Genomic DNA, 27,660 nt, shown 5'->3' with positions numbered 1-27,660 from the left:
CCTAGAAGCAAAAGAACTCCCTACTTCCAAGCCTGGCTGGGAAATGGGAGCACAAGGTGAGAAAAAAATAGAATTGGCTCCAGAGATCAGAGCTGGAGGACAGCTTGACAGCCACTTGAGAATGTACAACACAGGGTGACCCTTTAGAAAAGCTTTTCCTTCTACTTTACTTTTCCTGTCTTAGGTGTTTGCTCTCTCCTGCATCTCTGTCTTTGGGGCACTTATGGTATGCTGATCACCTTCCCTGTCCTTCGAGGTCCCAGAAGAAGTTCTGGGCTTCCTACAGAGAAGAAAAGTCTTGCCTGAGTAGCATTGGTAACTGGGTGGCTGGGGCATATAATTACCTTAAAAGAATAGGCATACTGGAATCACACACCCACAGACAGTCTATAGTCTCATACTCTATTAGATGTCTATAAACAGCTGGAGAAAGACAGTCTAATAGGTGCTCGTGTGAAACACTGCTCAGGGTCTTAAATGCATGTTCTTTTTGGAATGCACTGTCAGTTTTCTAAGTAGGCATATTCCAAAGGAGAAATTGAAATGGTGGTGCTACTTTCAGGATTTTTACAGGTTTTCCTGGGAATAGGCGCTGGAGTTTCAAATACAAGATGCTCTGTGCAATTGTTAAATATTACTATTAAAAACATGAATAGTCTTTGGAGTAGTCAGGAATTGTCCTGCTGTAGGCCAGGTCTCCTTTTCTGTTCCAAAACACAGCACATGATGCCACTATTGACATTTTCCAAATGAACATACCTCCAGTTCCCCTGTAATGCAGGGCTTGGGCATCTTACGGAGCCACACATTAAGGAAAACTCGCCATTGATTTCACCCCATATCTGAGACTGCACAACTGATCTCTCCGACATTACATCTTGTTGTACTCCCACTCGTGTTGTCATAAGAATGTTTCCTGCTATTACCTTCTTGCCAAAACGTAGAGTGAAAACATGTTGTGGCAGGACTAAGGGTATTTAATTTGTTTGAACCTTAATCAATCGATGGTATTTATTGAGTGCTTGCTGTGCACAGAGCACTCTACTAAATAAGCACTTCAGAGTACAGTACAGTTGGAAGAAACGATCCGTGCTCTCGAGCTTACAGTGCAGAAGGGGAGAGAGACATTGAAATGAATTAGCTGGAGGGAATGGCGAGGTAAAAGGATCTGTATGTAAGTGCCGTGGGGTGAAGAGTGAGTGCCTAAAGGGTACAGAACCAACTGTGTCCAACTGCAGAGAGGAGAGTGAGTAGGGGAAGTAAGGGTTCATATGCAGAGGGCCGCTTGAAGGAGATGTGATTTTAGGAGGGCTTTGAAGGCAGGGAGAGAGGTGGTCTCTCTGATATGAAGGAGGAGGGAGTTCCAGGCCAGAGGGATGAGGTGGGCAAGGGGTCAACAGCAAGATAGTCAAGATTGGGGTACAGTGAATAGGCTGGCATTAGAGGAGTGAAATGTGTGGACTGGACTGAAGTGGGAAATCAGTGAGGTAAGATAGGAAGGGGAAAGCTGATTGAGTGCTTTAAAGCGATTGCAGTAAGAAGTTTCTGTTTGATGCAGAGGTGGGTGGATGGGCAACCATTGGATGTTTTTAAGGAGTAGGGAGACATGGGCTGAATTCTTTTTTAGAAAAATGAACCTGGCAGCTAGGTGAAGTATGGACTGGAGTGAGGAGAGACGAGAGGCAGGGAGGTCAGCGAAGGGGCTGTTATAGGAGTCGAAGTAGGATATGATAAGTGCTTATTGATTGAAATTCTTCACTAAGTACCTACAGACTAAGAAAAGCAATTGTCATGTGCCACATAAAATGGTGACATTGCCTAAGGTCACCTGCCCAAGAGTCATGCGAATTCAGCTCTTAGAAAGCAGAGGGGCTTTAGCAAAGGCCACTGACCAACTGGAGACTTGCAGTGTGACTGGTCCTTCAAGGGAAATTCTCTTTTTAATGAGGTGACTTCCCTGAGAAGCAAATAACACATCAAGGCTTTACCCGAAAGGCACACTGAAGTGGAAAATTAAGGCAATTTCTTAAATAATTCAGTCCCCAAATCTTCCCGCAATACCTGAGAGGAGGTTGGGTAATAAAGTAAATGAAGTCAGACTAAGGCCTTTTTCTTCTTTAATTTCTACTGTTAAAGGAATACAAACCAGCATATAAGAATGGAGGGAAAGAATAAACTGCAGTTGGAGGTGAGAAGTCTCATTTTCAACTCTTGATTTATATGTATTCCTAACCTTGGACATTCAATGTGATAAACTTGATTACTGTCACTGAATCCATTTTCCAATTCTACAGCCTCAAGTCACAAACCTAACTGAAAAAGTAACAATTATTTATGAATATTTTCAAAATAGTAACTGATTAATTTTTACTGAAAGTATGATTACATATACTTTATGACTCTGAAAATGGCTAAAACTGATCTTTTTTTTCACTCTGTAGCTTGTTCCTTTTAGGCAGGATGATTATTCATGAATAAATGATAACTGAAGTGGCAGGAGGTAGAGACATGTCATGAATTTAAATGTGCTTTTAAGGTGAAAGTGAACTAGTTTTTCAAATATGCCGTGAAGAATCTTCACAGCCCTCTAGTAAAACAGGTTCAATTTTCCTGATTCTACTGCAATCGATGAATCAGAAATAACATGAACTTATAGGGAGTTTAAGGGGATTATTTTATTACCAAAATACACAATTAGTTTTACCAACCAAGCAAAATAACATTTGCTTTTTCCTTGTTACACTTTTTTCCCCAGATGCTTATGTAAATTCATTTTGATCCAATTTTCAATGCGGTTTTGGTTTCACACTAGTAGTAGGTTAGATATTGCCCCTAAAATTGTTCATTTGATGGATTCTTTAGCTAGAAGTTGATGCTGGTGCTTAAGTAAAAGAAGTCTTCTTTGCTCTGATACACGTTCTTTCTTTTATTGAGTTGTAAGTAACCTTCTTATAGTGGGAAAATGCTTTAGAAACTATTAGATAAGCTAGGGGAACATCCCAGCTCTGACAAGAAGAGAGAGTGGATCAAGGTCCCCTCAGAGAAATGCTCTAGGCCCAGGCATCCATCCATAAAATGTCACAGTTGACAATGTAGCATTTTGGGGCCTACACTGTGGACCACCAGTAATGCCATGTGTCCTGGGTGTCTGGTATCTGCAGGAGCCATTGGGGGCCAGTCTCCAGGGGCTCCGGTGTCCTTCTGGACTACAGCTTGGGGTCAGAGGGTTTGGGTTTGAGTTTATGATCCTACCCGTTGGTACAGTCAGGAGTGAGGCAGCCAATCTGTAACTCCACCCTCAAACTCAGGGCCCCAAAGACCCCTTGAGTTTAATTAAGACCCTCTCTCCACTTTGATCATCTTAGCCCAAAACTAAATAGTGTAGGTATTCTTGAGGGTTAGTATCTAAATCTAATAGAAAGATTGAAATGACAAGGCTTATTTAAAACCCGCCTGTGCAGAGCGAAAATAACCTAAAACGTTGAATGTGGCCATCAGTGGGGAACATGGGTGGTAACAGACTCCAGAAGGTCCTCATTTAATAGAAAGCAATAACATTCCATCTCCTGGTCCGCCCTGATGAAATTAGCTGGGCAGCTGCTTTCAAAGAGTTCGATCCCACAGAGATTGGCCTTCCTCCAACCCTTTCCACTTCAAGGTGTGGCAATGTTATTTTTACAATCAGGAGACATTGGTGAGAAGCAGCACGGCCTAGTGGAAAGAGGCCCGGAAATCAGAGGACCTGGGTTCTAATTCCGGTTTTGCCAGTTGCTTGCTGTGTGACCTTGGGCAAATCCTTAACAACTCTGTACCTCCATTTTCTTGACTATAAAATGGGGACTAAATGCCTGTTTTCCCTCCTACATGGGCTGAGCCTAGGCAGGACAGAGACTATGTCTGATCTAATTAACCTGTACCTATCCCAGTGTCAGAAAAGTGTTTGACACATAGTAAAACCTTAACAAATACCATAAAAGAAAAAAAATCAGGGCAGGGGATCCCACTCCAGGCAGCAGCAGACAAAGCTGTGTTTGATGATAAGCTCCTAGAGGGTAGGGATCACCACTGATCCTTCTCTATGTTCCCCAAGCACCTTACAGGGCTCTTCACAAGGAGGGCACTCAGTCAATGCTGGGCACCCCCATGCCCAAAGGTGCATCATTCCACCACATATTGATTAAAATTAAAAGGAGCTCACTCCCGCCACTCCTGTCTTCTGCTGTTTGAGAACATCCCCGAGGACAGAATATCACTGCCCATTCATTTCTGAGGGGGCTGCCTTCCTTCATCGCCACTCTGGCTAAAGGCCAAAAAGCTTGTACTCCATTTTTCCCCCCACCGTGGGCAGAACTGAGCTCTGTAAATGCGGCACCCATCCACAGACCTAAGTTATGAAAAATCAGACTGTGGAAGGAAAAGGCTTAATAACACTGAAATAACCCAAGGCACCGGTGATCTTTTGCTTCAGTAGCTTTGGCTCCCTGACATTGGATGAATCACCAGTTCAACACTGATACACATAGGAAAGATGGACAAAGACTTGGTGGGGTGGTGAGGTTTTTGAAGGGCTTCTTTGTCAGGAAAGGGAATATTTTATCATGTCATTTGAGAACGCCTTGTTGCACACATCTAAATCTATAAAATTTCTTTCCTAAGGATTAACTTGGCTGAAGGATAGGCCTCAGATCCGGTCCACATGAGGGATCCAGATCAGAACGGGTCCCCAGAGACTAGCGTGCCAAGATACTGAGATTGTCCGGGTGGGTAGTACCAGGGAGGGCTGGCTGAGCCAGGCCCACAGCCAGAGACCGGTCAGGGGAATGGAGCTGTTGTCGGCTGAACTTCACTGAGGGGGATATTACTGGGTGGAATGAGGACCATAAAGATTTTAGTGTTTAGGTGTCAATTTGTATGAGTTTGCAGTTCGTGTTTGTGTTGGAAATTCTACCCTCCAAAAGGAAGGGAAAAGTAAGGGATAGGGAATTCAGGGAAGAGAGGGGGATAGGAAAATGGGGTTGGGTGTGATGAATCAGAGTGAGCAAGGACTGGAAGGAAATTGCAATATGATAGTAGTAATAATAATAATAATAATAATGGTATTCACTAAATAATAATAATGTTGGTATTTGTTAAGCACTTACTATATGCAGAGCACTGTTCTAAGTGCTGGGGTAATAATAATAATGTTGGTATTTGTTAAGCGTTTACTATGTGCCAAGCACTGTTCTAAGCGCTGGGGTAGACACAGGGGAATCAGGTAGTCCCACATGGGGCTCACAGTCTTAATCCCCATTTTACAGATGAGGGAACTGAGGCACAGAGAATTTAAGTGACTTGCCCGCAGTCACACAGCTGACAGGTGGCAGAGCCGGGATTTGAACCCATGACCTCTGACTCCAAAGCCCGGGCTCTTTCCACTGAGCCACGCTGCTTCTCTAACTTCTCTAACAGATGAGGTAACTGAGGCACAGAGAAGTTAAGTGACTTGCCCACAGTCACATAGCTGACAAATGCTTACTCTGTACTAAGCACTAGTGTAAATGCAAGATAGGTCAAACACAATCCCTGTCCCCTACAAGGTACAGAATCTAAATAGAAGGAGGAATGAGTATTTAATCCTCATTTTACAAATGAGGAGACTGAGGCACAGAGAAGTTAAGTTCTGCCATGACCTCAGGAATACCTCTTGACATGGAGTTGTCAAGCATTCCCAGAGCCAGGAGATGCTCTCTAATATGATGGAGTGAGGAGCAATTCATAGGAATCCAAAACTGGATCCAATAGGAGGGAAAGGTAACATACAGAATTAAATTTAGTAATCGAAATGTTAAAAGTTGCTGAAGCTTAATCCTTTCCCAGAAGGTTGATAGCCACAGTCCAAGATCATGAGCTCTTGGGGTTATTTTTAAATGTTTAGAACATTTTTACTGTGTTTAATAGATTTTCTGCCCAAATCCCTAGAACGTATATGTCTACCCCTTAAACGTGCAGCTCTCTGAAATTAGATGTACCAAAGAGGATGCCTGTCTTTGGGTTGCTGGCACCAGGTTCACTCAGCAGACATGAACCCAGACAGATAGAATACTTATCTCTGGGGCGGAATTGATTAGGGATTTAAGTTCTGCAAAGTTCAAATCAGGTTCCCTGAAAAAACTCTGGCAAACTTCCAGTAATGCAGTGTTTTCCTCTGTCTCAGCAGACAGAATTTAGAGATAACTTTCTGGGTTTCCACTGTTGTGTAATTCTTCCTGCCGGAGGGCTCAAAACAAAGTCATGAAAATAACCGAATTCTGCCATTGCCTGAATTTTAAATGTGATTCTTGTTCAATGTTCAACTGAGATGGATGGTTCAAGAAATTCATTAATACAGCCCTGGCCAGTTTAAGCAGATATCAGAACAGGATATTCATTCTTCTCCCTTGCAGAGAGTCAATGTTACCTACGACATTGCCATAAAATTTGCTATGGAAATTGGAACTGTTGGAAGGAACAACTTAAGAATTTATAATCCAATCAGGATACTGTAATTGGTTTGGCAAGTGAAGGAAATGGTGAGAACATTCAATAAAACACAGTGGGGATAGCTAGCTTGCTGCAGCCCCCTGCTGCGTGAATTACATTTCTAACTTTCAAGGTCAAAGGCAACAGTGTAGAGGAAAGACTAAGGTGGCCACCTACCTAAGTAGTAATAGAAATGATAAGTAATAATAATGGTAATTGTTAAGCCCTTACTAGACACTGGGGTAATTACAAGATGATTCATGTTGAACAAGCCCTGACCCTCACGGGGCTTACGCTTTAAGTAGGAGGGAGCAATCCCATTTTACAGATGCAGAAACGGAGGCACAGAGAAGTGAAGCAACATGCCCAAGGTCACCCAGCAGGCAAGTAGCAGAGTCAGCATCAGAACCCAGTGCTGAGGTAGATACGAGATAATCAGATTGAACTCACTGTGCCATGTGGGTTTCACAGTTTAAGTAGGAGGGAGAAGAGTTATTGAATTTGCATTCTCCAAATGAGGAGACTGAGACATAGAGGAGTTAAGTGGCTTGGCCAAAGTAATAATAATAATAATGTTGGTATTTGTTAAGCACTTACTATGTGCCGAGCACTGTTCTAAGCGCTGGGGTAGACATAGGGGAATCAGGTTGTCCCACGTGGGGCTCACAGTCTTAATCCCCATTTTACAGATGAGGGAACTGAGGCACAGAGAAGTTAAGTGACTTGCCCACAGTCACACAGCAAAGTCACCCAGCAGGCAGCTGGCAAAGCTGGTATTAGAGTCCAGGTCCTCTGACATGCAGGCCTGAGTGCTTGCCACTAAGCCACCCTTCTTCTCATAGTGGACTGCCTAAATAACTGGGACAGTCTACTGCTTCCACTGGAGTAACTTCGGGTGGATCTTGGCTTTATTCCCTCCTCACCTCCATTCTCTATTTGCTAATCTTTAAGCAGAATGACTTAGTGGAAAAAGCATGGGCCTGGGAATCAGCGGACCTGGGTTCTAATACTGTATTTTCCAGTTACCTGCTGTGTGAACCCCACTAAACCTCTCTGTGCCTCAGTTTCTTCATCTGTAAAGTGGGAATTCAATACCTGTTCTCCCTCCTACTTAGACTGAGAGCCCAATGTGGCACAGTGTGTCCAACTGATTATCTCACATCTACCTCAGCACATAGTACAATTCCTGGCACATAGTAAGTCCGTAACAAATACCATTATTTCTAATGATACTTCCTTTTGGCTTTGGGTTGTACATTAGAAGCTGGGAGTCAGAGGTCCTATGTTCTAATCCCGGCTCCGCCACATGCCTGCTGTGTGATCCTGGGCAAGCCACTTAACTTCTCAGTGCCTCAGTTACCTCATCTGTAAAATGAGGATTAATGCTGTAAGCCCCTGTGGGACAGGGATTGTGTCGAACCTGATTACCTTGTATCTACTCCAGCTCTTAGAACAAGTGCTTGGCACATAGTAAGCACTTAACAAGTACCGTAATTATTATTATTTACATTCCAATCATTTTTAACATTCACTGTACGTGTGATAAGTTTATGTTGGATTGTCCAATAATTACAATAAGGAGGTGTGTCATTTTGACATTATATTCTCTTGTCCTACCACCACCCAAACGATTAATCGCCCAGACAAAGTTCCTCCCGTCCCTCTCCTGCCCCCTCCCCCCCTCCCAGATCCCAAGCATGCTGGGCCCACAGGCTCTCCCCTCTGCTAGTCCTGTTTTCCAGTCTCTTTCCGTGTAAATCAACACCCAAGCTAAGTTGCTTGATTAAAAAGATTTACCTCCTAAACCCGAGGTTAAGTTTGGAAATGTGTTTGCTGATGCAGAATAGGATCTAGAAAGATTTCAGGAAAGAGACTTCTATATTAGGAGAGCCAGGCGTTCGGGGGAATGTGAGCATTTTCATTGTTATTGCCCAGAAGAGCACAGTAACCCAGACAGTTGTCAGAGGACCCAGAAGGTGATAATTGATTCCCATATCTTTGTGGAGAACCGCTAACCAAGGCAATATGTTTCAATTGGTATTTTTATCCCAAGGGAGAACTCCTTTACACACATCCATCCATCACCATGCAAAATTATTCTTGAGATAAACAGCTCAAGATGTTTAATGAAACAGCAACAAGAAACCCCAGTGGCATTTCCATCTGAAATCTAGGGGTGTCTGATCAGTCCTAGGTGTGACCATGAGACAGGCACACACACAGACTCTCTTCTCTCTCCTCTCTCTCCTCTCTCTCTTCTTTCTCTCCTCTCCCCCCCCCCCCCCAATCTATCCGATTGCTGGGTTAGGACTCCTTGCAGGAGGTGGGCTCTCTCGCAGCTATCTGTGAAGGGGGGAAGAGGAAAGCAGAAGGGAAGATGATTAATCTGGAATGGGAGAGACCAGGCTCAAGTGCTGCCTGCTAAAATCTAATCAGAGCCAGTTGGCAGGACACTGAGTTGGCGTTCTTGGCAGATTATTCCTGCTGCAACGTCAGAGAGGATCTCAAGAGCCTTTCAGAAGCAGCATTTCAGTCCAAAGCCTGAAATTGCATTCTCAGATGTAGTTGGAATCTGTAGTTTAGTTAATGGTGGCTGCCGTGACTCTGCTGCCAACTGAAACAGCAGTCAAAATCTCACTGTTTCTTCTCAACTAATATCTAAAGGGTGCAAAATCAGAACTGACTCTCGGCCCACCATTCCACTATTTGCCTGGGGTTGCAGTTACGGTAACCTGTTGGCTAAGTTCTTTCGTTCTTCAAAAGACTCCATATTTTTACCCTATATTTGCTCCAGATGTTCCCAAACAGATGTTTTAAACACAGGTTTTCATTCATGTATTCATTAGCTCGTCTCTCTCAATCACTCTAACTCTGCATGCTCTCTCTGCATATGAACATTCTTTCTCTCTCCTCCTCTTTCACCATCCTTCTCCTTTCTCTCCACTCTCATTACTAGAACAGATGGGGGATTTAAATATTCACTAAGCCACCTCAGTCCAACTGCCCCAATCCCACCTTCAGAAAGGAACCCTTTCTCTCCAACCACAGTTGCGCCTCTTCTCGCTGCCCACCTCAGATCTATCAAATGAAAACCCATGACCTTATTTAGAAAATGGGAGTTTTATTTATTCCTCGTTGTCTTTTAAAAATCCTGCAATTTCCATGGAAATACATTCTGCGAATGTGTGTTGAGCCCATTTAAGTTCTCGTAGCTGCTCCCACATGTTCTTAATATTTCATGGGACTTTGGGGCTGGTAGGGACTTGGAAAGGCTAACTGGGTCACCCCCTTGCTTTTAGACAGAACCATACCTAAACCATCTGAGAATGTCTCCTACTTTCAAAGACCTCCAGAAAAGGTCCCATGGACTCCACCTCCTTTGGTATTCATCACATAAGTTCCAGACACAGAAGACTCTGAGATTCATTGATATTGAGCAAAGAATACATTTCTCAGTTGAGTATAGGCTCCTTGTGGGCAGGGTCTGTTTTTTGACCTTCTGTTATACTTTAAGTACAGTGCTCTGCACTCAATAGACCACCAGTGAATGCCATTTCTGGTGCTTCTCCTATTACTGCAGAAAGCATTCTGCTCAGAAGTTGAGGCTGCAAGATTTCAATTTTTAAAAATCTGTAACTGCTGAGGAAATGTGGGCTCCAAGCAGATGCACACATCTTACGTGTGGAGAATCCATTTAAGTCCACTGAGTCCTGCAGCGCCGTGGCAGACAGGTGTGGGGTTGACACCGTTGCATTGTTGAGTGGGATGGTTTTAATCTCTCCCTTCTTTCTCTCAGGGTCGTGGTGGCAAAGGCAGCATCTACGTATGGGCGTCTGGGGATGGAGGAAGTTACGATGACTGTAACTGTGATGGCTATGCCTCAAGTATGTGGACCATCTCCATCAATTCAGCCATTAATGACGGTCGGACTGCTCTGTATGATGAGAGCTGCTCGTCAACCTTGGCCTCCACATTCAGCAATGGGCGGAAAAGGAACCCAGAAGCTGGGGTGGTGAGTATTCAGATTATTGAGTGTTTTGTTTTTTTTGTGTGGGCATGTTTTTTAATGGTATCTATTAAGCATTTACTACATGGTAAGCACCGGAGTGGATACTAGATAATCAGGTTGGACACAATCCCTGTTTCACATGGGGCTCACAGTCTAAGTAGGAGGGAATGGGATTTAATCCCCATTTTACAGATGATGAAACTGAGGCTCAGAGAATTTTAGTAACCTGACCACGGTCTCACAGGAGATAAATGGGGGAAGCCAGGATTAGAACCCAGGTCCTCTGACTCCCAGGCCCGTGCTCTTTCCACTAGGCAACACTGCTTCCCTGTTTGCCTGTAGATGAGTTACCAGTCGGGGAGTCCGGTTTCTAGGGTTACCTCTGCCACTGATTGGCTGAGTGATCCTGGATGGGCCTCAGTTCCCTCATCTGCAAAATGGAAATGACAGTATCTGCCCTCCTCCCCATCTATCAAGTCAAAATTAGGGTCTAGAAATAAAACCTCTTTGAGAATTAAATTGCAAGAGAGCTGTTATTACTATTACTTTGGTTGCCAAATCACCTTTGGTGAGTCCAAGTGTCGGATGCTGCCCTCTTTAAAAAGAAACAGTGCTCCTCTGTTAAGTGAATTTTTTTCTAGCTCGTGATATGGCCAAGGGTGGGCATTTTGTGAACAAAGCAAGTGAACTTCCTTGCTCTCTGCCTACATAGATTGCCTTTTCTGGTTACTGATTCATTCTTCTTTATTCATGAGCCTTTGAAATTGTAATCCCTGCCCAGACAATGAATTAACCTGAGTTATACTACCCAGGGAATTATATTTCAGCCCCACCTGAGCTAATCACAATGTCAATTTAGAATATTCAATGTCTATTTTTCTCCACCCTTGTGCATACCCTGCACACTGAGGACCCAGAATGCCAAGAAGTTAATGCAGGAGTTATGTTTCCCAACAGTGCCTGGCTTCTTGTGAGAACTTGGCAAACCCTGTTCTCTAGGTCAAGGAATGTTTTCTGCTATTCAGATGTATGTGGGTGCTCCCAAGCTGTTGGCAAGTAGCCTGTCATTCTTTCCCCATGCTTTTTTCTAACTCTCTATAATGTAAAAGAATACTCCTTTTATATATAGTTGGACAAAAATGTAGGGATTTTAGCATCTATTTCTTTAACAAACAAGGAAGAGAGCTCCAAATTGGAAGTAGCTTGCACCTACCAAGATTTACTAAGCATTAGACATCTTAAACAAAAGATAATCTATTCTTATCTCTATTTCCTCAAGCTATTAAATCATGTCTAATATTTTGGCTTTCTTGAGGTTTAACTTCAAATTTTAAAGACATTTTAAAAAAGAGCTTAAAGAGGAAAAACAACGCAATTTATTTTATAAGTAAAATGATGGCTTTTGTTCAGAATTAAATTCTGCAGAAGATTGTTCTTATTGGCTGTAGTTATACTTGTGAAATTACAGATTTATCCTGGGCAATACCGCAGAACCAATATCAAGGAAAAGATTCTGAGAAGTTGTTGATTTATATACAATTATTTGATCATTAGAAGATGAGATGAGTTAATAGCAAACAGAATTTAGATTTCAGGTCATTCCCCTGGCAAGTTTGCACTCGCTTCAGTTGCCATGTGGACTTTTGGATTTTATACTTGTTGTTGTGTAGAAGTTACAGCTATAAATTTAGCAGCGTTGTTATAAGTATGAATTGGATGAGGAAAGGAAAAGAATAAAAATACATTGTTACTTTTGCAGCTTTATCACCTCACCATTCTCTAGATAGACCAGGAGATAGAGAAATACTTGTCCATGGCTCAATGAGAGCCATTTCTCCTAAGACCTTTGTGATTTTTCCCTTGAAAACATCTAGCAGAGAATACATTCCAATCTGTGATTCCTCCCAGAGGACTTAGAAGCTGAACTTTGACCACTCTGTGCCAATTGGCGCCAACAGGTGCAGGCTGGGAATACGGTAGGGGAAAGACTTGACTTTCCTGGGCCTTCTGTAGTCACCATTCAGCGTAGGCTTGGACCCTATTTGAGAGAGAACTGGGTCTGGTGATGCCCACAGCAGCTTCCAAAGCTTGTTCTATTTGGGTCCCATTGAAATGCATGCTGGAAGAGGAGCAGCCCAGGCGCCCCAGAAATGTGGGAGGTGGTACATGTCCATCCTGTCCCCTACCCCACCCCCAAAGATGTATCACCAGGGTGTGCTACCCCGAGGAAAAGGAGATACATTCTTTTCCCTTCCCCAGCTTATAGCAGCTCCCTTTTGGGCTCCCAGCTCAAAGAATAGGGCCAATGGAGGAATTTGACCCTTCTTTTAAAATCCTCCTGATGACCATTATGTGCTTTCCCCCCACCCCCTTCCTTTACTCTATTTTGGTTTTTTCTCAAACTTTTAAGTCAGGGAATCCTATGTGGATTCTTTTCCTCAAAAATGCTGTGGCCAACTGAGTTCGCTCTGAAGGACCAGAGGTAATCTGATGGTCTGAATACATATATAAATCTTAATTCTGGTGTTTACTGTCTCAGCTGCTGAAATGAAAGTTTGTGGGGAGAAAAAGTTCTTTGAAATTTAGCTCATTAAGTTTTCCTCCAACAAAGAAGGGCAGCAGGGTAAATGTAGCCCATTCATTGCTTGCATTACCTAAGCACAATAAACTGCACAGTTTTTACGAGAATCATTACTGTCTAGACATATGCAAATGCTCCTCTTGATATATTACTGCTTGACGAATCTGTTTTTGAAAATTCTCCAGAAAAGGAAATGGCTTCTGGGTGAATGGCTACCCCCAAGTTTTCCAGTGTCTATTCATTCTCCAACTAGTTTTGAATCTGCAGTTTTTCTAAATGTGATATTGCTCATCCTATTCATGCTTGAAACATCTTCCCTTCTAGGCTACCACGGATTTATATGGCAACTGCACCTTGCGTCATTCTGGAACATCTGCTGCTGCTCCTGAAGCTGCTGGTGTGTTTGCATTGGCCCTGGAGGCTAAGTATGTAAACCCCATATACCCCTTCTCTCAAGGGGGTGGATGTTGGGAGGGGGGTGAGCAACCATTAAAGAGCTCTACACCTGCTTCTAGCTGAGGCAGAAAACAGGCTTGAGAGTCTATTGCCAGCAGGGGTAACAAACTCGCAGGGCCAGCCCCATGGCTCCTGCCCTCGAGTTGGATGTGTTTTAGATCTCCCCAGTATAATGGGATATATGGACATTTTTAGGACTTGGGGATCCTCGACCACATCTTTCTTGTTAGCTCTAGTTGCTTGGCAGGTTTAAGATGGTACCAAGTCAGTTTTTAGTACCTGCCTAACACTGCTCCATCATCTCATCATCACCACAAACCAGGATTTTCTGCCTTAACGTAGAGTGGTTGGGGAGAAGGGGGTGGAATAGGAGCGGTGCTGTCTGCCAGGACAGCTCACTTAACCACTGCTCTGGTTAACTGTACCTGCCTGATTAACTTATGCCCTCCCCACTGTATATGCTGCTGGGGCCCTCTGCAATCAATAAATCAATCACTGGTATTTATTGAGCACTGTATGCACAGCACTGTAACTAAGCACTTGGGAGAGCATGATTGAACAGAGTTGGTAGACGTGTTCCCTGCCCTGGTTTAACTTCTCTTTGCCTGTAAATAATAACTCACAAGAGTTTTATATAGGTAAATTAATTGATGTGAAGCACCTTGAGCCCCTTTGAAAGAAAAGTTCTTTCAAATTCTACATAAATTCATCATATATGCAAAGAAGAATGCAGTGTACACTGTAGATTCTCAAAAATATTTATGGAGACTGATACTAACCTCATTCTTATTAGTTTTATTGCTGACACAATGCATGACTGTTTGTAATACTGTTAACCCAACATCTCTTCTGAGAGAAATGAGCTGCTGAGAGGAAATGAGGAGTCATTCCTCTTGCTCTTCTTGACTATACAGTTGCTGGGAAAAGATATTGGTAATTGTAGTCACTTTCTGCCATTCCTGCTCTCCCTGAAGTATGGATAATATGAGAGGCTCATGGGGAGTAGTCCATTCATTGTTCTATCATTTTAAATGATCACCTCCTATTCCTGCTAACTTCCCAAGTTACACCTGTGAATTTACTCTATTTATCTGTGACACTGTCAAATAGCAATCAGTCAAGGATTAATCAATCAGTGGTATTTATTGAGCACTTACTGGGTACAGAGCACTGTCTCAAGTGCTTGGAGAGTACAATAGATTAGATAGACACAATTCCTGCCCACAATGAGCTTACAGACCAGAGGAGATCAAAGGTAAAGTAATAGGCACACCAAGACTCAAACCAATGCCTGAACACCTTCCCTAAATCCTTCCTCTGGATGATCCAATTCGTCCATGATCAATTGAGTAAATGGTTAAACTTCAATTTTGATACTGTCGCTTTTCTGTACTGGGACAGTCAGAATGAGGTTTGTTAGAAAGCAAATCAGTGACGACATTTGAAAAAAATATTTTGGTCACACTCTCAAACCATCCATCTGTTTTTTCCAGCTCCAAAAAGTAAGGGAGAAATCAGTTCAGGCTTAGGCATTTTTAACTTATTTTCAGCACAGTCATCTCACAAACCAGCCCATGGTCCAAGAAACCAAGGTAAGGAAATTTAGACCTTCCAGAAGTGGATCTGCTAAAACAAAATGAAGATTGGGAAATGAACTGATCAGAATAAAATCCTCCTCCTCTCTAACCTTTAACTTCTTTCCCCTTCTTCCTTGCTCTCCTCCTCTACTCCTCTTTCCCATTTGACTTTTTCTCTTATTATATTTCCTCCTCTTCTCTATCTTAGTATCTCTTCTCTTACCTCTGCTTCCCCCCTCCCTCTCCTCTCCTATCTTCACCTCTCCCTCAAATACAGTTATCCTTAAGGTATTTCCACATTGACTAAAGCAAAGAATGGTAATTTTAAGTTGTCTGAAGTCCCCTCCCCTCTGGGAGGGAGCATGGGAAAAAATGTGAGTCCCTGTCTCCATTCATTCCCTTGATCATTGTAGGGAGGACATTAATCTTCATCCTTGCACTGGGTGCCCTTAGGGTTTTATAGTGCAGTTGGAGAGCACCCCTGCGAGTGCACCCCACTGAGCTCAGAGCCCACAGTGTCTCACCAATGTATACCGTGGTTCCAGGGCATTTTTTTTCCTTCCATATCTTGAGATTAAGACACTGGTGTTACTGCTCTAATATTGTCTATAGCAATTGTCACATCTAAAATAGCATTTTTTATAAGCGTGGCCATTCAAGCTAAATTTTTGGTTTTGTTGGAGTAGAAATATGGGAGGTGACATTTACAAAAAGATCCTGGTACTTCAAGATGCCACAGTTTGTCTGGGACTCATTCTTCTAGTCATCACTTCTCCATATCACTAAGAAGAATATTCTATTATGTGTTATTAAATTGAAGGAGAGTGGGGTAGGGAATACCACACTATGACCACCGCCCACTATTCCCCATCCTTTCTCCCTGCACTTTACTTTGGTTAGCTGAACAAAATGGGGTGGATGGCGGTCCACAGAATCTACCTGAATTTTGGTTTACCTGAACTGCTCTCAGTTCCTATTAGTTGGGGCAATTTCCTTTCTTCAATAATCCCAAGTTTATTTTCAGTTATCAGAACTAGCTGTAGTTCAGACAGCTCTCTACTGTAATTCCATCTCTCATGTCATTTTTGATACGTTTTGCACAGTTAAATCAAAACTTAATTCTAGCAGATACGTCTAGCAGATATGAACTTTCAAAGTTGTACGCTATTTACACTGTGAACTGTTAATTTCATCAGAAAACTGCTTCAAGGGGTTTTTCTACATTCAAGAAGTCTGCTGAACTATTAAAACAAATATTCTTTCAAGCAAAAGATTATGGGTCAGTAGGAGGTTACCATTCAGAACTCCTAACAGTGCATTTAATGTGGGATCCACTTATTTATATTCTAGACTATAAGCTCGACGTGGGCAGGGAACGTGTCTACCAACTGTTATACTGTACTCTCTTAAGCTCTTAGTACAGTGCTCTGCACACAGTAAGTGCTCAATGAGTCTAATTGATTGATCCATTTCTATTGATCCAAAAAAACCCAAAAGATTTCTGGTATGGAGCACAGATCCTCTGGCTTCTATCTAGCAGAGGTTCTCAGAGGATGGATCTCTCTAAACCAAGCACCATTTCTTTACTTGATAGCCTTACAGTAACTTCCACAGTGACCCATTATTCCTTCTTATCTGGCAGGAAATGCCCTTAGACCCCTTTGCACTCAGCAATTCAACTTGACGTTCTCTGCTCTCCTTTTCTAGCATGGATCTGACGTGGCGAGACATGCAACACTTGACTGTGCTCACCTCCAAAAGGAACCAGCTTCATGATGAGGTCCATCAGTGGCGGCGAAATGGGGTCGGCCTGGAGTTCAACCACTTGTTCGGCTACGGGGTCCTTGATGCAGGGGCAATGGTGAAGATGGCCAAGGACTGGAAGACGGTGCCTGAGAGATTTCACTGTGTCGGAGGTTCAGTGCAAGAGCCTGAGTGAGTGAAGATATCGAATCTATTCCCCTGCAGTGACTAAGGAACATAGATACTGAATAGCACTGTAAATGCCAATCCAGTCACATCTTGTTGGTTACCCTAGGAACATAACTGGGCTCTAGACAATCTACTTGATGGGGCACAGAGGATTGAAAATGCACCTAGTAACAGTTTACAGCTAAAACCAAGTTCTCTTTAGTCAGTATTTTGTATAAGGCTATTAGACTTAGCTTTCTGCTCAGATAGCCTTCTTTCTGGGTCAGACGACCTGAGGGAGAGGGGTTTTCCTCATTTCAGATTTGAGACTATGGAGCACTGGCTCTAGTCTGCTTCGCCATCTTAGTGTCTGCAGAGAGATGGGGCTCCTGTCACTCAAACACATGACCGTTATACATCCTCTCCTGAGCAAGGTTTTGGGAAACCCTAGACAAGGCAATGAAATGAGAAAAACTTCCATATTTCCAGACTGGGCAAAATTTCTTGAACTGCATATGCAAAACATTAAAAGGTGCTGGAGGTTTTTACTTTTGGTTGAGTGTTGATATCAGGTAGTAGTAAAAGCTAGTCGCAGATCAGCTACCATTAGAGAAGCAGCATGGCTCAGTGGAAAGAGCCTGGGCCTGGGAGTCAGGGCTTGTGGGTTCTAATCCCTGCTCTGCCGCTTTCCAGCTGTGTGACTTTGGGCAAGTCACTTAACTTCTCTGTGCCTCAGCTACCTCATCTGTAAAATGGGGATTAAAACTGTGAGCCCCACATGGGACAACCTGATCACCTTGTATCCCCCAGCACTTAGAACAGTGCTTTGCACATAGTAAGCGCCTAATACCATCATTTATTTTTATTTCATTACTCATCCAAATAGAGCAAAATAATTTTTTTCCCCAAAATGCAATTTTCAAAGAAAGGGTCCTGGCCCAATATATAGTAAGGATTGACTCAAAATCCTCTGGGCTTTTGATGTTGATTACCAGGGCATTTTGAGTTGGAAACAGAATAGTACTATCTTGGGGTCCAAGAGTTCCTCATCTTTGAGAAGAGGACAGTATCCCATAGGGGTCAGACTTCCTCAAATTACTGGCTCTGTTTGATGCAGGATGCAATACTGACTGCATTTTATATAAACGACAGACTGTACAACATTAATCGCTTAAGTGGTCTTGCAAGCAAGAGTAGAAAATTTACCAGATAACATGCCAACTCTCCCTCTCCTCAAGAGATCACACTTCTTTACTTTTCCTTCTGTACAGATTGACATTCTCCAAATAGGTGAAGTTTTTGTAAAGGTAGTCTAAGTCGGAAGGAAGTCTTTCTTCCTGCAGAGATTGCAATTAGAGATCTGCATTTCCTCCATATGACATATGTTAAGAACAGAAAAAGAAACGAGTTACAACCTCAGTCCTCCAGAGGTTCTATAAAAATGAGAAGGGATGCTAGCATTTACCTCAGTGGGACTAATTGTTTTATTTTCCTAATTGGGCATTGCTTCAGGAACTAGTTCTATATTTAGTTCAGAACACAAGGCAAAATGTGTCTTAGCAACAATGTCAATTAAGAGAAACAGACCAGAAGAGAATCTGCAGTTTATAAATGGTGGAAGGGATTGAGACAACTAAAGAAATATGGGGAATTTTAAGATTCTGTGCCCTACGCATGCTGGGATTGAGACAAAATGGTTTCTAGTGAATCTGGGCAAAACTAGAGGAATAGAAATACTTTACAAACTGTCTCCCTATGAACAACAGTAGCATCCACCATTTTGTCTATTCAAAGACACAAGAGCTATTTCAGTTCCAGCACCCAGGAGGAAATGACTCTTTGTATGCTAGATAAACTCATATTTGAGGATAAAAGATTAGTTCAACCCAAAGTACATGCCTCTTCACTTCTGAAAATCATTAATCCACATTTTCTGCCTTGATTATCTTTTCCATGAGCATTCTAAAACTAAAATTATAAATTGCTGGTGACTCTTTGAATCTACTTAATCCCTCTGTGCCCAGATTTCTCCACCATAAACTTGGGAGGGTAATATTGACAGATCTGGGGGGGGAAAAAAAGGAGGAAAAAATATTTGCAAATTCTGGACTCTACTGGAGATGCACTAGGGCAACTTGTATTAAATTGAGCACTAACAACAAAGTATGTGATAGACTAAAAAGGCCCTTGGCTAAAACAGTCTGGGCCCAATAAAACTGACAAGATTCAGCTATCTGAACATATTTAATAATCTTTCCAGGCAGAGATTTTGAGAAGTTTAGCCAAAATTAGTGAATTGGGCTATTTAGGAATGTTCAGAAAAACCATCCAAATCAGCACTGTCCAGTCACTTTGAGAAATGCCAAAATATGGAGTTAATTATCTGTCTAGCTTTAAAAGGTCCCCAAAGCCTCATCATCATGAGTATTTTGATGTCATTGCTATCGCAAAACAATGTGGAGAAATTCTTAATGTGATTTCCAATTCTAGAATTGGAATAAAATTTGGAACAAAATTAAAAGGCATGAATACTAATTACAGTCAAGCCAAAGTGGTTCAGCATCAAAAGATTACACATTTAACTTAAAGAACACCCTAGAATTCACTAACTTCTAAAACTTCTGAGAATTTCAAAATGTGAAGGCCTGACCTTAGTTCCAACTTCCAAGGCAGCGGGTGACAAAAAATGTAAACGCACCTGAAACGACTGGCCGGCCTGGAGAAATCTGCACGCAATTAGGGGACTTTATGTCCGCTTGGGGGTTTTAGTGCTACATATGGAGAATTGAAAAAAGAGGACACAAGATTTCAAAGAAGCCACTCTAATCACCATCTCCAAACATTAGAATCCTCCTGAAAAATATTGCTGGAATATCCCTGAATCATAATACAACTTTAGGCCACAATATCTCATATAGCACAAATGATGTCTACATGTCAGAGACAGCAAAAGTGCAAGGAGCAACACCTCATAGCCCTTACTCAGGAGTCCGCAGTTCTGATTTCCAAATAATACTTCTGCTGCATTTCTCATTTAGAGGCCAAGAAGAACTTTCCACTTTTACCACAGTGACAATGCTAATTTTATTTTAGTAATTGACTTTTAATGGTTGAGAGCTTGATCCCGTCCCTAGCTGCTCTACCAAGCCTAGGGTTAATCAGACTGGAAAAAAAGAAAAGATTAGGCCTACATCTTAAACACACTGTTAATAGTGGTAATAGCAAGGTGATTTATTATCATGCAAATAATGTATGTCAAGATGAATGGCATTACTCAGAAAAAAGCAAGGGTTTGATGGGTATAGCTTTGAGACTCATTTTCACCCTTAAGCTTTTACCAGTTAGTACTAACTGTAAAAAGAACGACTCTCCAAGCTTAGTAATAGAATTCACAGCTGTTCCTTGCATTACCATTATAGGCATTCTCACCTGGATTACTCAGCTCAAGAGAGAAGTCCTCCATCCTGACTTTTCTCTGTTGAAGAAATAAAGAAAACAAATGTAAAGGAAGGTTGTCACCCGGATGATCTGGAAGCTAAGCCCCGAGCTGTATATTTTGGGACTGCGCTGGCATGGGGTTGCTGTTACCATATTCCCAGAGTCTGCAAACTATCCAGGTCCCTTATGAGGTTGGAAAATGGTGGTGGCGGCTGCCAGCTCAGAGCCATCTCTGCCCCCGCCTGCACGACTGCCAGCGGAGCAACTAGCAGTTGGTTAGGAGAGGGCTGAGGCAAGAAGCTCTAGAGACCTACGCTCCTCCCTTGGTAGAGCCAGACCACCTCTAGGGGAATAAACTGAGGAGTTCTGGTGCGAACTAGAATTCTTTGGTTTAACCAAGGTACTCAGTTCGAAGCAGACCCTCGGCTCAAACTGGCCCAGGCAGCTTGTGGGGAGCTGGGGAGAGGGGAAGGATAGAGGTGTCTTTTAAAGCATTGTCTGGACTAAGGAGTGAACTCTGCCCCAGGAGGACTGAGCCGATCAGAAGGCTCAAGAGGTGGAGGAGTAAGAGGAGACAAGTTCAGCAAGTGAACCAGAGAAAAACCACGCTTTGATTCAGCCCGACGGAATGGCTGTTAGGGTTGGGCTAAAGGTTTGAAAATCCCAGCCCTACCCCATGTCTGCTGGGTGACCTTGGGCAAGTCACTTTACTGAGGAGGAAACTGAGGCACAGAGAAGTTAAGTGTGGATTCAGTACATGTTCTCCCTCCCACTTCAACTGTGTGGCCCACGTAGGGCAGGGACTGTGTCTGGCCTGATTATCTGTCCCAACGCTTAGTACAGCCCTTGGCATAGTGAAGCAGCATGGCCTAGCAGCATCGGCCAGCGAGTCAGAGGACCTGACTTCTAATCCCTACCCCACCACATACCTGCTGGGTGTCCTTGGTAAGTCACTTCACTTCTTGTGCCTCAATTACCTCATCTGTAAAATAGGAATTAAGACTGTGAGCACTATGTGAGACAGGCATTGTATCCAACCAATTTTCTTATATCTAACCCAGTGCTTAGTACAGTGCCTGGTACATAGTAACTGCTTAACAAATGTCATAAAAAACAACACTTAAATACCATCAGTAAAAGAGGGGGGAAGAAAACATATGGATTGGTTGAAGCTGGAATGATCTGATGCTGGCAGTGATCTTGTATTTTGATCCCCATTGAGTGTTTACTTTGCACCAGGAGACCATGTTCTCATGGATTCACTCCCCTTCCTCCCTGCCCCCACCCCACCCCACTACACACATACACACACACACAGTTTCAGGCAAAGTCCCCCAAGAGCTTATTAAGTCAACTGAACCCCCGGGGAAAATCAATCCAGTCAGTGGATCTAAACCTAACGAGAGGGTGAGTCCTCAGACTGTCCCAAAATAAAATGAATTCCTCAGAGCAAATGGCGTCAGAGAGAGATATTTGTAAATAAAACTGTTCATCTTTTTTCCAGGTGAGCTAGAATTTCTTCCACCGCTTAATGTGCCCGAATCTTATTTTACCCTCAGGAAAATACCATCGAGTGGCAAGTTGATTCTGAGACTCACGACTGATGCTTGTGAGGGGAAAGAAAACTTTGTCCGCTATCTTGAGCACGTTCAAGCCGTCATAACCGTGAACACTACAAGAAGAGGAGATCTGAACATCAATATGACATCCCCAATGGGCACCAAATCCATTTTGCTCAGCCGGCGACCCAGAGATGATGACTCCAAGGTGGGTTTTGACAAGTGGCCTTTCATGACCACACACACTTGGGGGGAAGACGCCAGAGGGACATGGATTCTGGACATTGGGTTTGTTGGGAGCTCCCCCCAGAGGGGGGTGCTGAAGGAATGGACACTGATGCTTCATGGAACTCAGAGCGCCCCTTACATAGACCAAGTAGTGAAGGATTACAAGTCCAAATTGGCAATGTCCAAAAAGGAAGAGCTGGAAGAAGAATTAGACGAAGCTGTGGAGAGAAGTCTTAAGAGCATTCTGAGTAAGAACTAGCACGGCATGTCTCACTTCACCTTGGTTTCCTAGCCCAAATCCTCTTCGGATCTTTCCGCTTTCTATCTTTCTCTTAGGCGAAAATTAATCATCTCCACCGATGAGCCCATTTCTCTTGATTTAAATTCTTCTGTAGTGTCAAGGAAGACTTTCATTACCACAGAGATATTTATTTTACACTTTGAACCACAGATTTATTGTTCCTTACCAATTCCTATGTACACTCTGTGACTGTAAATGATTTTTTTGTGCTGTTCAAATAGGTAATACCTTGCAAACAAATCTGTGGCAGCTTATCCCTTTTTTTGATGTGTGTGTGGTAAATGTTATATAAGCGGTGAAAAAGAAATTTGAAAATCTGTACTTTGTAGCACCAAACATGTCTATCTCTAAATATGGCTGAAGAGAGAGAGAGAGCTTTAAAATCCCCACCATGTGCTGTCAATCCCGCCTGCTCCTTAGTCAAGGTATTTTACTGTTTTCTTTTTAAAAGAATCCCAGTGCACTCGTGAGGATAGCTGGATATATTTTTGAGATAATACATTCTGAAGGCATCATTTAGAAGTCCATTAATGAATGAATCAATCAATCAATCAACCATTATCACTTCAGGGTAAGAAATTTGTTAAAGCACATAGGTTTGGGGATTGATCGATCATCGAGGCAAAAACGAATCATTACTGCTGGGCTCTCCTTTCACCAGCCTCCTTTCAAACAGAATAACTTGTTTGCATTTTGTCAGTCTGCATTTCATTCTCAACCCCTATTTTCTGGGGCTTGTTACGTGACTGTCAAAATTTTACAATAGGTGAAGGTTGGCAGGCAAGGTTTCTGTTGAAATGCTATTTTAAAAACTACAAACTCCTTTTCTAAAGAGCAGTTTGATGTTATATAAGTGCAGAAAATAAAGGATGCCTTGGTTTTGCAACAATATAATGTACATTTGATTTTTTTTTTAAGCAGGAAGATCATTGGATAGGATCTCTGCGCTCGGATGAACAATGAAGCCAATTTTTAAGCATCATTTAAGTATCTGGGTTGTAGGTGAATTGGTTAGTTGAATATATCAACTGGGAACTGGTCCTCTTGCATGTCTGGGTAGTTTTTACAACCCTTGCAAAGAGAACCTAATGTCAAAGAGGCATGTAGCTTTCAGGAAAGATTCATTCCTGGGCCCAATATGCATGCAAACATGGCTTGACCATCCTGGCAGTCAGAGAAACTAGTATAGAGATGGACATTCATCTACAGTGTATTTGCACACAATTTACCCGGATAGGCTGTCATAATTACATTCTCAAATGATTCTTCTGACATATTTTTCCTCCGATTTGTTCTTTACCAAGCCCTTCCTCACACGTACTCAAAGGAAATTAAATTGTTTATGTTCACCTGAATATCTCCCTCATTTCCACTTCTGAAGAGCCTATTGAGTCCAGGAGGTTTAGCATTTATGGGAATGACTTAAAGAAGGGCTAGGCAAGTCTCATTTAGGATTCAGTCATTGACAATGCTTTGTCTTTTTGTGTTCATTTTGATAAGCTGCAGACTGAGTCCACTATAACTGAGGGTGTTTTTTGGGCTCTTTTTAGTTTGCAACTCTCTTAGGATTTTTAAATTCAGTTTTTCACATTTCCAATTTCATTAGAAAATGTACCACCTGCTAAGGATGATCTTTAAAATCTTTGGTTCCCAAAGCAGAAATCAAATGCATTTCATTTTGAGCATCTGAAAATAAACCAAAGGACACTATGTGTGCATGAACACACAGAAATACTTATCTACATATGTATAATATATACATGTGTATGTATGTGTGTATACATATACTTTCTATGTGTGTACATACATACAAATATACATAAAATGTGTGTAAGGTGTATGTGTACTTACTAAAAGATCAGAGATCATCAATAAAAGTCTTTAAACATACAAAAGAGGTCCTTGTTAAAGAAACATCCTTGTGGAGATTTAGCTGGAAGTGTACATTAAATTCATATTATATTCCTGTAATTTTGCAGTTTCCTGTATAAACATTAAATGTCTTATATAGCAGCAAAATTATAAAATGGCTGTTCATATTTTTCACAATGATGGTATAATTTATGAAATTAGAGATTAACATATTAAGCTTCTTAATAGAAATGGTAAGTTTTGATATGAGAATACAATATATAATTATATAGAAAATTATATATAAATCCTTGGTCTCTATTCCATTTGTTTGCATCAGTATAAACATTGGAAAATATCCAATAGCATATGTTTTTATGGTATCCCTGATGCAGTTGGTTAATTTATAGTCATTTATATAAAAAAAGTGAAACTACGTGGAAAATGATGAAGACAGGTTTAGATTGTTAAAATATCAATCCCTTGTGATGCTGTTTTATAATCAAAGTACAATAGAGACATGTTGTACAAATTAGCAGGCTCTATAATAAAACATTACCTACCAGAAGTTATGTGGGATGTGCTATATATTTCATTAAAACCAGTTCCAATCAACCTGCGAATAATTCAAATCTCTAAATCAAAATAGTCATCTCTTGATAACACTGGACATTGTCTTACATTGAGTACCTGAAAAAAAAGTTATAATCCAGTCTATTTATTAATGATGACTTCTTCGAGGAGATAAGCATGTAAAAATATAAGTCTCTAGGCACCAAATAATGGGGATTTGGGTGGACTGTATCAATGAGACAATCGGGCCTGGCCCACAGCCCATTTCAATCACTGTTGATGAATGAAGGGATCATGCTACCTCACCCTCACAAATAAGCCTAAAGGTTTAATTTAGAGAATTTTTTGGTAATACCTCTCTTGGGTTCAACCAATTCTACAATAACATGTGCATTGAGTTCCTGCAGAATTCTGTGTTGAGGAAAACTTGCATCGTAGTACTCACCGCACGTCCAAAACCTTGCACAGATTGCACAATTACTTCTCATGTCACCATTTCTCCCATTATCGCGGCAGGCACTGGCAGAAGTTCCCAAGTTCTCCCATCCCATTCTATCCACTAGGCCTAATGAAAAGATGTGCTCTGGCAGTACTGAGTGTACAATTCATAAATCATTACTTTCAAATATAAACTGCAAGAGACAATGCTGCAAATTCCAACCACAGGTGAATTATTGAATGAAACCGTGGCTACATTCATCCTCATGCCCGATGGCTTGGGATTCAAGATGAAAGAAAGACTTTTGTCTAGTCCACTTGGACTAGGTGAGTGCTGCTTGGCCCGCCTCCTACTTCCTAGCCATAGTATTGGAGTCTTCCTGCCACTTCCCTTAACATTCTCTTCAGACCACGGTATTTCACCGCTCAAAGGGTTTGAGATTCTTTCCAAGGAGGCCCGTTATTGATAAGGTAGGCAGTGGAAGGAGGCATTAGTGACAAGAGAAGGCTGCCAAACCTAGTCCCTAGCTTAGTCCTTGGCTCCACTGCCTTTCTCCCCGTTCCTGCCCAAATATAAAACGAGCATGGGAGGCAGTGTGGCTTACTGGAAAGAGCATGGGTTTGGGAGTCAGAGGTTGTGGGTTCTAATCCTGACTCCACCACTTGTCAGCTGTGTGGCTTCAGGCAAGTCAACTTAATTCCTCTGTGTCTCAGTTACCTCATCTGTAAAATGAGGATTAAGACAGTGAGTCCCACGTGGGACAACCTGATTACCTTGTTTCTACTCCAATGTTTAGAACAGTGCTTGGCACACAGTAAGAGCTGAACAAATACCATCAGTATTATTAGAGGGGCTGTCCAGGACATAGAGGGTCCAGGAAGCAGGCAAACTGGGAAGCAGACTCAATCAAGCTAGAGAGCCAACATTTTGAAATAAAGTATGTGACTTGTAAAGGTAACCGGCACTCATCCCAGGTACGGAGCATAGCAACCTTGGTTTAAGCCTCTAAGAGAAGCTGCCCTCTCCCTATCCCTCCTCCTTGAACCCCCTTGCTGCTCTGCGTCTGGTCCCTGGCACCACTACCTTCCAGGTCCTCCCTCCAGGCTGGCCTCCCTGCATCCCCCCCAGTGGACTTACCTGCCTCCTGCTGGACCAGGACAGTCTTGCTTCTTTTATCTTCTTTTGAGAAGCAACATGACATAGAAGATAGAGCACGAGCCTGGGAGTCAGAAGGTCATAGGTTCTAATCCTGGCTCAGCCACTTGTCTGCTCTGTGACCTGGGGCAAGTCTCTTCTCTGTGCCTCCATTACCTCATCTGGATAATGGGGGTCGAGACTGGGACAGGGATTGTGTCCAACCCAATTTGCTTATATCCACCCCAGCAGTTTGTACAGTGCCAGGCACATAGTAAGCATTTAATATAATAATAATAATAATAATTTACCTTTATAAGAAAGCAGCAACACAGAGCCAAGTTGAAAGTCTGTCCCAAAGCATCATTGGTGAAGAATCTGATGTGGAGCCTGGGATCTTGAAAATGTGCTTGGCCTGCATTAGGGCATTAGTCTTGAGCCTACTAACAAACTGTGAATTCTTCAAAGAGAAAATGCATTTCAATGTGCCGGAAAAGAATTATGGACCGGTGGGGGTTGAACTGGTAGCTGCTTAAAATGAAAACTGATTCAGCTTAGCAAGGGAACATGTGTATTCTTAAGATTATTTACTTAAATGAAAGCTAGTGTTGATGACTAGCACCAAAGTACAAATTTATCTTGCCAATATATCATTCTTTACTTCTGATATACATTTAATAATTTAGCCAAACTGCCATCCACTACCCCTCTTCCACAATGCAGGTACTACATCAATATTTTAAAAAGCAATGAATATGCAGTTCACATTTGGGTAGGCCTAGTAATTAAAGCACCATTTCATTTCTAAATTTTTAAGTGAAAATATTAGTGTGATATATACACCACCAAAATGAACTTCAGAGTCAAAAAAAAATATGGGGCTATTACTTTGGCACTGATGAATGCCTCACTTGCAATGAAGTGATTCTGTTTTGGTCAATACCGAATATGCATCAATCTTACAGGCTAGCAATGTTCTTGGCTTCAATCAAGGCAAAGGTTTTCCATCATTCTGTCCTAAGCTTTTGAATTATAAATATTTTGCAGCAGAGCAATTGAGCAGGATACTCATTCCTCTTCAAGGAAGAAAATGAAAGGTTCT

The 27,660-nt window shown here is 42.1% G+C and overlaps 1 protein-coding gene across 1 annotated transcript in view; it reads left to right on the top strand.

Annotated features, from left to right (window-relative positions):
* The window catches only part of PCSK2 (proprotein convertase subtilisin/kexin type 2), a 127,670-nt gene extending 102,690 nt beyond the window's left edge, over positions 1-24,980 (top strand). Inside the window, exons 9-12 of the mRNA XM_001515364.5 lie at positions 10,298-10,513; positions 13,416-13,516; positions 16,832-17,059; positions 22,033-24,980. Coding sequence (XP_001515414.2) covers positions 10,298-10,513; positions 13,416-13,516; positions 16,832-17,059; positions 22,033-22,519 — 1,032 coding nt within the window. The 3' untranslated portion in view covers positions 22,520-24,980. The remainder of the gene's footprint in view (positions 1-10,297; positions 10,514-13,415; positions 13,517-16,831; positions 17,060-22,032) is intronic.
* Positions 24,981-27,660: the final 2,680 nt, after the last annotated feature.

The sequence above is a fragment of the Ornithorhynchus anatinus genome, chromosome 9, assembly GCF_004115215.2.
Source record: "Ornithorhynchus anatinus isolate Pmale09 chromosome 9, mOrnAna1.pri.v4, whole genome shotgun sequence".
NCBI classification, from domain to species: Eukaryota; Metazoa; Chordata; class Mammalia; order Monotremata; family Ornithorhynchidae; genus Ornithorhynchus; species Ornithorhynchus anatinus.
This window is presented reverse-complemented; position numbering and strand designations above follow the sequence as displayed.